This window comes from Protopterus annectens, chromosome 12.part0 (assembly GCF_019279795.1).
Source record: "Protopterus annectens isolate FY-2018-M chromosome 12.part0, PAN1.0, whole genome shotgun sequence".
Classification (NCBI taxonomy): domain Eukaryota; kingdom Metazoa; phylum Chordata; order Ceratodontiformes; family Protopteridae; genus Protopterus; species Protopterus annectens.
In genome coordinates, this window is record NC_056746.1 from 95,311,194 (window position 1) to 95,326,195 (window position 15,002).

Genomic DNA, 15,002 nt, shown 5'->3' on the forward strand with positions numbered 1-15,002 from the left:
ATATAAGGAGTCTGGATAGGACAAGGGGGATACTTAACATTACAATACAACCATGTAATATAAGGAGTCTGGATAGGACAAGGGGGATACTTAACATTACAATACAACCATGTAATATAAGGAGTCTGGATAGGACAAGGGGGATACTTAACATTACAATACAACCATGTAATATAAGGAGTCTGGATAGGACAAGCGGGATACTTAATATTACAATACAACCATGTAATATAAGGAGTCTGGATAGGACAAGGGGGATCTGTAGACAATTACGCAGGACAGAAGGATGGACATTACTTATTTTATTTTATATTTGTTGACCGGGATAGTCTGACTGTATACATGTCCATTTTCAGCGGAGGCTTGGGGGGAAAAGTTCCAAAGGTGGTTACATATGCAATCATTACAATGTACATATAGAACAGAAGTCATCATAACATTATACAAATATAACACACTTTACAGTCCAGTTAAATTTATACAAATATAACACACTTTACAGTCCAGTTAAATTTATACAGTCCAACAATCTTCTAAACTAGCTTAACAAATAAAGATATTTGAGTTTCACTTTCAGACATAGTATTAGTACACCAGTATGCATAAAGATTTAGTTAGGAGCAGGAACATATCCATTGAGACTTGAAGTATTCCTTGAGAGCTTTTTTAAATTGAGATACGGTGGTATCTAGGGTAATGTTAGCAGGCAGTGAATTCCAAATTTTGTCAGCAGAGTTGGCGAACAGGGAGTTACCAGCTGAGTTGCTGTATTTGATGGTTTGCACTACCAATCTATTGGATGACCGGAGTGATTTGGAGTTGGAGTGGGGATAGATGATGTTTTTCAGAGCAGGTGTATTATCTGGTTGGTTAAGTGCTTTGTGAGCCACAATGAGTTGATTATACTGAATCTGCCTGGGTAGCTCTAGCCATCCGAGATAATTTAGATTTTTACAATGATGCATTCTATAGGGTAGACCAGTTGCAAATCTAGCTATGTTATTATAGCAGCTTGAGAGTTTAAGATCAATTTTATTTAGGTTGGCAAGTAAAGGGGAAGCATAGCAGAGTGTAGAGAGTAGATGGGAGTGGTCAATGGAAGTCCTAGCATGTGGGGTAAGGAATGGCTTTATCCTATATAGTGAACCCAGTTTTCTGTTAATGGTTTTGATTGTTTTGTTGACGTGCACATCAAACTTAAGATTGTTATCTATAGGTTCATAGGTTGGTACTAGGCTATCGGCCCTAGGGCCTATACAAGCCTAGCCAAAAAAAATTCCCTGGATATTTCTTTCCACAATATTTACTTCCCTGGACCCCTGTCTAGCAGGACGACTGACATGATCCCTGAGGAGAATTTCCTATCTCCCATCCAATTGTCAAGGTTCCTTTTGAAGAGGGTCAAGGAGGCGCTCTGCTTGACATGTATGGGCAGTCTATTCCAGAGTATGGGGAGTCTCTGGGTCAGGAACCTATCCCTCCAGCATGTTTTGTTCATTGTGATGACAAGATTTACATCCCTGGAGTGTGTGGCTCTGAGGAATTGGGATTTCTTTAAGTGGAGCATGTCCAACAGCTCAGGGTTTGACATGGCCTTGTATGTTAAGCAGAAATTACCTCTGAGCAGACAATATGCCACAGAGTATAGCTGGAGTTTTTTTAGACGGTCAGCATAGGGCATCTGCTTTAGGCCTGTGATTCTTTTAGTGAGGTATTTCTGTGGCCTTTCCAGCTGTTGCAGATGTCTTGTGAGGTACATACCAAATGGGGCATTGTACTCTATAATGGGTCTAATGAGGGATGAATACAGTGGGACAATGACCTCCTTTTTTCTGGATGAAAAGCCCTTAGTGATGAGGTGTGCCACATAGAAGAATTTCCTGACTGGTTATCGAAGGTGAGACCACTGTCCACCTGTGTCCCTAAGTCTCTCTTCACATTTTCAGTGTTTAGTGTACTGCCATCTATTTAGTAATTCATGGGTACATGTTTTTTCCCAAAGGGGATAACTATACATTTCTTGGCATTAAGTTTGAGGTTTTGTATGGGCATCTGGAAAGGATATGGCATCGTTATTAGCCTTAATGGAGAGAGATAACAATGCAGATCTTTGAGTGGGGGTGAAAAGTAGGAGTTTTGTTTTGTTAGGATTTAGAATCAGACAGTGAGCAGCAAGCCAGTTCTCTACTAGGTTAAAAGTACTCTGAGTTATTGATAGTAGCTCTGTTTGCGAGGTGCCAGCGCAGATCAATGTTGAGTCGTTTGCATATTGAATGCAGATGGCTTCAGGGATTACATTGTGGAGGTCATTGATAAAAATGGAAAACAGAAGTGGTCCCAAGATAGACCCCTGTGGGACACCTAGAGTGTTGGGTAGGAGGTTTGAGAGTTTGTTCTGCCATAAGACAGATTGTAGTCTATTGTTCAGGTAGGATTCAAACCATTGGAGAGAGTGATTGCCTAGGGACATTGTTGCCATGGTGTTGATGAGAAGATGGTGGTTAACTATGTCAAAAGCCTTGGACAGGTCCAAGAAGTGGGCTGAAGATAGCTGGTTGTTGCTTCTGTTATAGTTTATTTCATTAGAGAAGGTGAGGAGAGATGTGGTGGTACTATGATATGGCCTGAAGCCATGCTGGGAGTTAGCCAGTAGGTTGTTTTGGGTTAGAAAGTACAGAAGTTGTTTATGGACATATTTTTCCATTATTTTTGCCAGAGGTGATAAAATGGCTATGGGTCTATAATTGGATAATTCAGTAGAGTTACCACCTTTATGGAGGGGTATGACATGAGATATTTTCCAGATAGAAGGGACTGAAGCTTCTGATATGGACCGATTAATTAGAATGGCAATGGGGTACGCTATGGTGTCAGCAGCTTTTTGCAAATATTCAGCTGGGAGAAGGTCTGCAGCTAGGGTAGTAGATTTTAATTTTTTGAGTAGTGAACGAATGAAAGATGTAGAGACTGGCTGGAAGCTAAAGGAGGGCTGGGAGTGCTATCCAGTGGGTTAGAGGAATTAAGGGGTAATTGGCTAGCAAGGGCTTGGATAGTTTCAGTAAAGAAATTATTAAAGGTGTTAGCAACATTCGCTGGTAGTTTATCAGTAGAGGCTGAGGGAGGTGGAATGGTGGTTTGACCTGGGTGCAGTAATTTATTTATCCCTGCCCAGAATTTTTGGGGGTTATTTTGGTTCCCTTGTTGGAGATGGAGGTAGTAGTTTTTTTTATCTAATATAATGGATCGTTTTGTCACATTTCTTAGTTGTCTAAATTTGTTTGATTTATAGGGTCTTTTGTAGCACGCCATGTTGCCCATGCCTTATTTCTGACTATGATTTTTGTTTTAGTTTCTTTAGAAAGCCACGGGGCAGCTTTTGTTTTTACCTTAGTGGAACAAGCAGGAGCATGAGAATTGAGGATGGTGAGGAATTTATTGTTAAAGTGGGAGACAGCTTTGTCTAGGGGCAAGTGCTTTAGGGCAGCTCAGCTGCATGCCCTAGGTTTGTCCTGAAACTTACTAGGATTGAAGCTTTTACTATTTCTTATTGTTCTATAGATGGGCTGATGGGAGTAATTAGATTTGTGCTTGCAGATAAAGGTCAGAAAGTGGTCTCTGAGGTCATCGGGGATGGCCCCCAAAGAATACATTTGGGGGTGGCTATTGATTAGTATCCAATCCAGTATACTATCTTTTTGGTTAAGATTCCCTATCTGTAAATATAAGGATGCCGAATAGGATGATGGGGAGCTGCAAGCAGTGATGTAGAAACGGAGGGTGGGCATTACTTAGTAATACAATGTAACAATGTAATATAAGGAGTCTGTGTAGGGAGATGGGGACTTACAGGCAGTGATACAGGAGGGGAGGGTGGGCATTACTTAGTATTACAATGTAATATAAGGATTCTGTGTAGGGAGATGGGGACTTGCAGGCAGTGATACAGGAGGGGAGGGTGGGCATTACTTAGTATTACAATGTAACAATGTAATATAAGGAGTCTCTGTAGGGAAATGGGGATTTGCAGGCAGTGATACGGGGGGGGTCATTACTTAGTATTACAATGTAACAATGTAATATAAGGAGTCTGTGTAGGGAGATGGGGACTTGCAGACAGTGATACATACATGAGGAGAGAGTGGTCATTACTTAGTAACAATGTAATATAAGGAGTCTGGATAGAAGATAGGGACTTGCAGGCAGTGATACAGGAGGGGAGGGTGGGCATTATTTAGTATTACAATGTAACAATGTAATATAAGGAGTTTGGATAGAAGATGGGGAACTGCAGGCAGTGATACAGGAGGGAAGGGTGGACATCGTTACTATCACAGCGACATCAGCCACTTACAATAGTGGGAGATTCAAAAGTACCAGGGTAAAGGTTGTTTATGACTGACAGATGAGGAGGGGGTAGAAGAGGAACAATGATTTTTGAAGGGGATGGAAGGATGTGGTCTGATGGAAGGAACACCACCCTGTAAGAAGGCAAGGGATTAATAAGCACAATTATATTAGAAGAAAGGGTCACTGCAGGTCAAGTAGTACAGTGTATCATCCCCTGGGGGACATCAATGGATGGCATTAAAGGCTGGAAGAAAATAAAGAGGTGAGATGGGGGAAAATTAATAGTTAAAGCAGCAATGAATCTGAGAGAAGCAGAGTGGGGGGTTTGACCTCCAAGTTAGAATGGCAGTAGCAATGGACTAAGGGCTTGGACCATGAGGCGTTTGCTGTGGAAAAGATAGAATTCTGCATGTGGTCCTAACCAAGGCAGAGGAGTACAGAGACATCTAATTGAAGGCATCGTTAGTGAACAGTGATCATGCCACCAGGTGGTTTATAGTGTGTGTGTGTGTGTGTGTGTGTGTGTGTGTGTGTGTGTGTGTGTGTGTGTGTGTGTGTGTGCGTGTGTGTGTGTGTGTGTGTGTTTCTGTGTAGGGGAAGGGGTAAAAACAAAAATGATGTGGAAATTTATGGGTGTGTTTTATCCCGTTCAGGGTAGATAGTCAAAAATTACGTAATGGACTTGTGAACAAAACAGGGGAATAAACAAGCTATGATAATGGGTCAAGGCTGCAGTACTCATGGCTGTGGACAGGGGGTGATGAAGAGTCAAAAATGCAGAAAGATAAGGTTGCTGGTTTGGCTTGATGAGAGACTAGTAATTAGGGTAAAAGAAGTGTATGGGGAGGTAGAGGAAAACCATCAAAAAGAGATCAGTAGCAGAAGAGCAGAAAAGGTGTCTAGAAATGCAAAGGTAAAACTGAAAAGCAACTGACAAAAAGGGTTAGAAGCTAGAGCATTTTTTTAGGTATACAGCAAAATGGAGGACTGGACAGACAGACCTGTTAGAGTAAGGAAAGACAGGAGTGAGATCATGGTAGGCTGGGAAAGAAGCAGGGGACCTGAATGAGTACTTTGTTTAATTCAAAGCAAAGGCTGGATGTCACGCTAGGAGGAAGGCAGAATAAAATGGAAGCAGCACTGGACTGATTCCAGGATAAAGAGGGAGGAGAGGACACTGGTTACCTTTAGTGGTCATAAACACTAGATGGGCTACTTTTCACAGGTCAGAGAAATGTGCCTACGGTGCTGGGTGCTGCAGCTTTTATGACCAAGATTGTCATCAGATCAATGTCTAGTGCAAAAGTGCATGAGGACTGGAGGACAGCAAGTGTAGTACCCTTGTACATGGAAGGATGGAACAGAAAAATGTCCATAGAACTGCATTCCTATTATGTTAATAGCAGTGGCAGAGAAAGCAATGAGAGAATCCTGAGTGGAAACCTGAAAACTTTATTAGAGGAGAGCAAGTCTCCAGAACAGCAACCAACATGAGCTTGTAGTCGGAAATAGTCAGTCAAATCTGATCAAGCTGCATGACTAGATTACAGAGTAAACTCGCAAAGGAGTATGTTAGGCATGGTCCTCTAATGACTGGCTCAGAGATGAGGCTAACACTTAAACCCATAACCCCATCACTGGTGGACCATGTCTGTCTGTACCCCTCTGTCAGTTTCATCCATAACCCTGTCACTGGTGGGTCATGTGTACCTGTACCCCTCTATCAGTTTCACCCATAACCCTGTCACTGGTGAATCACACATACCTGTACCCCTCTGTCAGTTTCATCCATAACCCTGTCACTGGTGGGTCATGTGTACCTGTACCCCTCTATCAGTTTCACCCATAACCCTGTCACTGGTGCTGTCCTGTGCACCTGTACTCCTCTGTCAGTTTCACCCATAACTCCATCACCGGTGGACCATGTCTATCTGTACTTCTCTGTCAACGTCATCCATAACCCCATCACTGGTGGGTACACATGAGTTCTGTTACTCATGGCCCACCAGTTATTGGATTATAGGTGAAACTGACTGAAGTTTACTGGTACACATGTTCCGCAGTGACTTGTTTACTGATGAGACTGAAAAAAGAATACAGGTACACACAGCCTACTTGGCTTTTGACTGTGGCCCATCTAAGTGGCTGATAGGAAAATGGGAGTGGTCTATAACTGATAATGGGATTGATGCATGACTGCATTGTAAGGCACTTAGGTTTGTCATGAGAAGGAAAACGACAAAAGTAACACTGATCAAGACATAAGTCAGTGCAGGTTCCAGTACTGCTCAGTGTGCTTAGTCACATACAGGAGTGTAGAATGTTAGAGGAGCCTTAGGAAGGATTTGAAAAAGCTAATCAAGTGGGCAGAAAGGGGCACATCAGATATCATGCAAAAATATGTAAAATACTGGTGTTGGGCCACAGCATTCATGCAGCATATCAGCTCTGTGGGATGTAACTCATGCAGCATATCAGCTGTATGGGATGTAACTCATGCAGCATATTAGCTGTGTGGGATGTAACTCATGCAGCATATCAGCTGTGTGGGATGTAACTCATGACAGCAGAGCAGGAAAAGAATCTGGTGGTGTTTATCATGCCTGAACGGAGTCACAGGGAACAGAGAGGGGGCAGGCAGTGACAGCAGCAAATAGAATGAGTGTATCCTGAATGGAGTCACAAGGAGCAGACAGAAGGCAGGCGGTGACAGCAGCAAATAGAACGAATGTATCCTGAATGGAGTCACAAGGAACAGAGAGGGGGCAGGTGGTGACAGCAGCAAATAAAACAAGTGTATCCTGAATGGAGTCACAAGGAACAGAGAGAGGGTAGGCGGTGACAGCAGCAAATAGAATTGGTGCATCCTGAACAGAGTCACAAGGAACAGAGAGGGGGGAGGCGGTGACAGCAGAAAATAGAGTGAGTGTATCCTGAACGGAGTCAAAAGGAACACAGAGGGAGTAGGCAGTGACAGCAGCAAATAGAATGAGTGTATCCTGAATGAAGTCACAAGGAGCAGACAGGAGGCAGGCAGTGACAGCAGCAAATAGAATGAGTGTATCCTGAATGGAGTCACAAGGAGCAGACAGGAGGCAGGCGGTGACAGCAGCAAATAGAACGAGTGTATCCTGAATGGAGTCACAAGGAACAGAGAGGGGGCAGGTGGTGACAGCAGCAAATAAAACAAGTGTATCCTGAATGGAGTCACAAGGAACAAAGAGAGGGTAGGCGGTGACAGCAGCAAATAGAATTAGTGTATCCTGAATAGAGTCACAAGGAACAGAGAGGGGGGAGGCGGTGACAGCAGAAAATAGAGCGAGTGTATCCTGAATGGAATCAAAAGGAACACAGAGGGAGCAGGCAGTGACAGCAGCAAATAGAACGAGTGTATCCTGAATGGAGTCACAAGGAGCAGACAGGAGGCAGGCGGTGACAGCAGCAAATAGAACGAGTGTATCCTGAATGGAGTCACAAGGAACAGAGAGGGGGCAGGTGGTGACAGCAGCAAATAGAACGAGTGTATCCTGAATGGAGTCACAAGGAACAGAGAGGGGGAGGTGGTGACAGCAGAAAATAGAGCGAGTGTATCCTGAACGGAGTCAAAAGGAACACAGAGGGAGCAGGCAATGACAGCAGCAAATAGAATGAGTGTATCCTGAATGGAGTCACAAGGAGCAGACAGGAGGCAGGTGGTGACAGCAGCAAATAGAACGAGTGTATCCTGAATGGAGTCACAAGGAGCAGACAGGAGGCAGGCAGTGACAGCAGCAGATAGAATGAGTGTATCCTGAATGGAGTCACAAGGAGCAGACAGGAGGCAGGCAGTGACAGCAGTAAATAGAACGAGTGTATCCTGAATGGAGTCACAAGGAACAGAGAGGGGGAGGCGGTGACAGCAGAAAATAGAGCGAGTGTATCCTGAACGGAGTCAAAAGGAACACAGAGGGAGCAGGCAATGACAGCAGCAAATAGAATGAGTGTATCCTGAATGGAGTCACAAGGAACAGAGAGGGGGCAGGTGGTGACAGCAGCAAATAGAACGAGTGTATCCTGAATGGAGTCACAAGGAACAGAGAGGGGGAGGCGGTGACAGCAGAAAATAGAGCGAGTGTATCCTGAACGGAGTTAAAAGGAACACAGAGGGAGCAGGCAATGACAGCAGCAAATAGAATGAGTGTATCCTGAATGGAGTCACAAGGAGCAGACAGGAGGCAGGTGGTGACAGCAGCAAATAGAACGAGTGTATCCTGAATGGAGTCACAAGGAGCAGACAGGAGGCAGGCAGTGACAGCAGCAGATAGAACGAGACTATCTTCAGGGACATAAAGTCAGAAACCAAAGAGGTAATGATTCTCCTCTACGGGGCTCTAATTAGGCCACACCTTGAGTACCACATGTAGCTGTGGGGCTCATATAAAAAGGGGTAGATCAGGCTGCTCAAAGGAACTCATAGAACATCTAAAGGTATGCATGAGAGAGATGAAAGTCTGTGACCAGAGACTAGGAGATCTTGATCTCTTTTCACCAGACAGCACAAGAGACAAAAAGATGAAATATCATACCAATGAGTTATGAAAGCATCATTGTGAGACGGATCAAGGTGATGGAGGAGCACAGGGGCAGCTTCATTCTGCCCTGTGGTACAGAACACCTGCATAGGTTGTACTTCTCTATAAATTACAATGAAATCATAATGGTGGGCTGGAATAATGGTTAAGGTCTTTACCTCACAGATACAAGGTACAGGGCTTGAGTCTGACCTCCGGTTATTGGCTAGGCTTGTAATAGTCTGCAGACTGATAGCCCAGTATTTACCTATGAACCTACACAGCACATAAATAACACATTTTATTTATTTATTTACAGTTGTTTTTCCGGGTAGTCTCCGACTTGGCCAGGAGCCTGTTTTCAGCGGATACCTGGGGAAAAAAGCTCCAAGAGAAGTAACTGACAGTAAAATAGCAGTGGAAAAACTACAACAAAGTATCACACGCATGGTAGAAATAAATACAAATACAAAAATATTTGATTACAAGGAGGCTACTTCACAATGTACACGCGAGTATACAAAACATGATAACAAGAATAAAAAGTACAATTTTTTTACATAGTTAGGTTAGAAGAAGAGAAACAGACATATAATAACTCGCTGTCTCATAGGAGAGTATACGTTGGTATAGAAAGTTGATCTAGTTAGAGTAAGAGACAGGTGGGTGTAATTAGCCTGGGAGTGTACAGGAGCATAGCTAGTGATTAGTGAGGTGTTCTTTTAGGAGTAGTGTGACTGTCCGGATTATTTGGGATGTGTTGGGGGTAGTGGGTTCCAGGTTTTGGATATTTTATTTGAGAAAAGTGAGTGTCCATAGTAGTTTTGGGATTAATTTATAAGTTAGAACTGCTGCTAATGACAAAACATACCTGCACCATGTCATACAAATACACAGTATTTACACACAGTTTGACTTGAATAAAGCATAATAGAATTGTATGACTACACATGTCTATACTATCCAAGTGGGTTTAATCAGTCATCACCTTTATACAAAGCCCACTCCAACAACCACCCCAATAAACATTTAAATACTAGGGGAAAAAACACAAATGGTTGTGTAAATACAATACGCATGATACATGTTTTCAGGAGCCCAAATCTGTCTTAATGTATAATCCAAAACAACTGTAAAAAGGGAACAATCTTCTTAAAAGCTCACTGAAATAAAAAAAAAAAATGTCATGGAACAGGCTCAAATTCAAAATACATTTCAACAGGAAAATTTTAATGATGGTGTGAAGACTGGTAGAGATGGGTGAAGGCTGCCAGCATAGTCAAATAGAATTTTGTACATAAGTCTATCATTTGCAAATACTGTGAAATGTTGAACTTAAAATAATGTGGCAACATTTCCATCTGCTGTAAAGAAAGCTAAGTCCAGCATTTCTTGTTGGTCCTTTGAAATTAAAATTATTTCATGACTGCCTTTGATATTTACAAGTCGGCTCCAGTCCGGCTAGGTGAAGGCTTCCTGCTTATTATTTTAAGGCTAAAGTTAATGATCAGAATTTACATGTGGAATGTCCTTTATTGCTCTAAGTATAAAATAATGTAAATGCAGTTTCTGCCAGCTTGGGAACACCAGGAAAGTGTAAAAGATTATGTAATGTTTTAGCAGAACTGTAGTTTCAGTTTAAACAGTGAGAACCAGAGATTATTAAGCATTTTGTCTGAACATCCAACCTACAGCACTCTGCCTGTTTTCTTATGTAAGGTATCTTAGACTTTACTTGTGTTTTCTTTTAGAGAGCTAGAAATTAGAAAGTTTAGACTAAGTGTTTTTCTGTAATGTCAGAACTGTACTACTGATCTATTTTAAGTATTTCTGTATGATCTCTGAACTCTCTTGGCTAGCACTGGCGGTGTAGTAGAAAGTATTATCTTGTGGTTTTAATTATTTATTATTAAATATTTTAAAACCTTTTAACTGTGGCTGGTTTGTGTAGAGATAATTTAAGCTCTAGAGTACATTGCATATTTATAGAGTTTACTGTCCAAGTCACTCCAAATAAGCTTTGACTGATTAGTCACACCAGCTGGATAATAATATTGCACAGTAATAATTGGACACCCTTTTAAGGGCCTTTGAGTGGCTGATAAATATTAGCTGGGTGGTGGTGAGTGGTACTAAAGTATAGTCTATAAAAAGGGGGCACAGTTGGAGAACCTGTGCCACCCTTCCCCAGAAGTGTCTGTGTTGTTGTGTAAATTCTTATCTCAAAGTGTGTGTGTGTGTCAGCTACTTGGGCAGGGACATGAAGCATTGGCTGGACAGAGAGGGTGCTGGAGATTTTAGCTTGTCCAGCTGGCTGAGATCTGGACCCTATAGCTGTGCCAGTGGGGAGTCTTATTGGGGACCTGGGGAGCAAGGGAGCAACCAGCCCTGGACTGACTGTGATCTCTGTGTGCTCTTAAGGGAAATTGCACTTTACTGTGTGCATTTGTTATACTTTCATCATATATAAGACACCCTCTCTGGTGTTAGTGGTGAGGACTGAGGCTCCTTGATTGCTGGGTCAGGGCACGGACATCACAGATGGTTTCCATTTTTGAGATCAGTATATAATGTATGCCAATAGACTTTTTAAAAACATTGACCTGAATGGTATTTTAAATCAGTTCTTACCAGTGGAGTGATTGATTTATCGGTGGGATCGTAAGTGGTAGCAGCATTGTTCTTCACAAGTTTACCATCTTCCATGTGAATGCCTTGACCGATTCTGTAAATCTAAAAAAAGAACAGAAAGATCTCATTAAAACAAGTATAATTATATGATACAGATGGTTTAAATACTGCATTTTTATGTAAAAGTGTGTGTGTGTGTGTGTGTGTGTGTGTGTGTGTGTGTGTGTGTGTGTGTGTGTGTGTGTGTGTGTGTTTGAGAGAGAGAAAGACAAACAGAATGAATTAGACCACCTCATACCAATGTGCTGTCTAATTTTATAAATGCACTATGCCTTTCTTAACTGATACATATCATGCACTATGATTTGTTTTCAATATGTTGTGTAAATAAAATTAATATATGTAAATTGTGGAACTTTTTTCTATGTTCATATAGGTAAATTGTTCAGATTTTAATTAATTTTCTTATTATAAAAATGTTTTACCTTATAAAATAATCCATTTAAGTGTCTGCCAAATTTTTAGGCTATTATTTTCTCCTGAAACCCTTAAATCATTACTCTGAAGTATTGTCATGTACTGTTATTGTGAAAAGATAGTTAATAGTTGAATTGTGTTTTTTAAGACAAAGTTTATTAACTTAACATATTTACAATATATATATATATATATATATATATATATATATATATATATATATATTGTAAATATGTTAAGTTAATAAACTTTATATATATATATATATATATATATATATATATTGTAAATATGTTAAGTTAATAAACTTTGTCTTAAAAAACATATATAAATACACAGAAAAGAAGAAATTCAACATCACATACTGTTATACAATGTAGGGAATACAGTGAATCATCAAGGTAATCTTATACAATGATGACATTAAGAGTCTTGGTATTTCAATAGCAACATTTCAAGGCTATCCTAACCATTAAAAGTCTTAGTATGATTTACAGACCTTATTCTGATCACTTACATAGTACTGCTGTTAAATTTAAAAATTCTTTGAACATAGGAACTGAATTTGATTTCCAAGTTTTCTTTTTGTAATAACTTTTCTAGCAACTGCCAAAAGACTCCAGAATATTTTTGTTGTTTGGCTTTAACTGATACCGGAAGTGGAACATTCATCAGTATTATTGATCTAGTTAAAGATCTAGTTTCAGACCATAATGCCTTAAAAAACATACTTATCTCTTCCCAATACACATTTAATTTTTCACAGTCCATAAACGTGTGTCCAATCAGCTTTTACATATTTGCTACCTCTCCAAAAAACTGAAGAAGTCATTTTACTAAACTTAGAGATTTTATAGGGAGTTACAAAATTCTATTCATATATTTCCACATAAAAAACTTTCCAGTATAAACTTGAAGAAGTTTGACTAACTGATTTCAGTAACAAAGGTTTATTCTTACCATCTATTGAGTCACTCAATCTACCACTATCTAAAAAGTTCCAAAATTTTACATCAAAATTATTATTATTTATAATTAACTTTTATAACTTGAACAAGCTTATTTTGTAGGTCAGTCTACCTTTGATAATACTATTTATATATTCATATAATGGGGGAATAGTGTTCTGTTCATTTCCACTCATATTACCTACAAATTCATTTAATTTCTTACTGATGGATAATATTAACTGGTTAGCAGATTCATCCAACTTATTATCTTTCATTAAAGGTTCTGATGACTTAGCCTTTCCTTTTTCAAAGCAATCAGACCATAATACTAATCTATTCCTTTTTAGTAAATTCATTTAACATTGTTCTGAGTTTCCTTCAATCTGTAAGTTTGTGCAATAGGAAAAACTGAAATTTCCATTTTGATAGTTTCTCCCAGGGCCTCCGCTGAAAATTTGTTCGTTCCAAGTCAGACTTTCCCAGTAAACAAATGCTAAATAAATAAATAAAATATTAATGGAATTTAAAAAAAAATATTTCTTAACTGTTTGAAGAATTGATTTCATATATGCAGAGTCTAAAGACTGAAATTAATTTCATTCTAAGTTAAATGTTATTAACCAGATGAAAGGATTGTTACATAGTTCTAATTTATTATATTTGCTAAACTTATAAGAATTTAGTACAATATGCTCCAGAATGGTTTTCGTTGACTAGTGTAGGTTGAGTCTATCCAGAGTACAACAGAGTTAAAATCTGCAGCACCAGAACAAGATTCTACATCTGGGAAGCTAACACCGCCAATCTCCTATAATCTTATGTGATTTCTATAAGCAATTCTCAGCTTTTTAGGATACCATAAGAATGAAGTTAACAATAGTTGAATTTCCAATAGTGCTCCATCCTGAGATTTAAAGAAAAGACAGCATGCTCCTTACTGTGACTTAACCAAAATGGTAAGGTGATGTCTTTTTGCCTTTTGAACATTTTACAGTGATGGAAGTTTGAAGTATTGAATTTTCAGATTATATGCTATTGAATCATTTATTTTACTATGCCATAGATTATAATGGGAAGTATTAGCATAAAAGGTGTAGTGTCTTGGATATATGCTGGCTAAATGTCACTGGTATATTTTGCTCACAGACTCGACAGTGAAAGACTTTCAATTGACGTCCATCTTAGGTTAGTTGTGAGCTCTCCCCTTTCACTTCCTGTCTCTGTTGTACAGTGCAGCCAGAAGCTACTGAGCTATGTACATTGCTTTTCATGCTATTGACGCTGTTCTATGGGACTCTGGATTACTTAATAAAACCAGTGAATTCTTTGTGATGCTTATACTTTTATTCCAAGTTGTAATAGACTCACACTCTGAAAACCTGCCTAATGAAAACATGTTTCTCTTTCTTTCTGCATGTATATTAGTACTTGTGCTCTCTAACATGTTCTTCTCTGTATGTATGAGTGTGTGTTCCTATGTATCTTCAATAGTTTCTACAAGCATGTCAGAGCTAAAAAAAGGCCAGCTGTTCCAGTTCACTAGCATGTAAATAACGTCTGTGCCATTATGCTGAAATGTTGGCAATTTAGATCACAAATAATGTGCACTTATTTTGAGCCTGCATCATACTTTGATAATGGGACATTTGTTAGTGGATAGCCCACTGGTACCAGCTGGCAGAAGGGAACAGTTCTCTTAACATAATTTTGGCAATATACAGCCCAGCAATGCAAGTAAAACCTGTAACGGTGCTGGCAAGGGCCCCAAGTAAGGTACTCTGTAGCCATTATGCAATCATATCCAACCATGTCCATATTGAATTCTCAGCAGCATCACAGTGCACAGTCCAACAGACTCTTGACACAGTCCACGATCTGAAATGAATGATATATATATATATATATATATATATACATTTTGTTCACCTGCACCTACAGTAAGAAAGCATTCTTTAGTACCCTTTGGCAATGTTATCATCTAAAGCCTCATCCTACTTTTGAAATACTTCTAGCCTGGAAAAAGTCTACAATGGTGTTCTTCCACAAA

General features: G+C 39.9%; 1 protein-coding gene across 1 annotated transcript in view; it reads right to left on the reverse strand.

Moving 5' to 3' along the window:
* RPL3L (ribosomal protein L3 like) overlaps window positions 1-15,002 on the reverse strand; it is a 223,020-nt gene that overhangs the window by 53,371 nt on the left and 154,647 nt on the right. Inside the window, exon 7 of the mRNA XM_044089111.1 lies at window positions 11,529-11,630. Coding sequence (XP_043945046.1) covers window positions 11,529-11,630 — 102 coding nt within the window. The remainder of the gene's footprint in view (window positions 1-11,528; window positions 11,631-15,002) is intronic.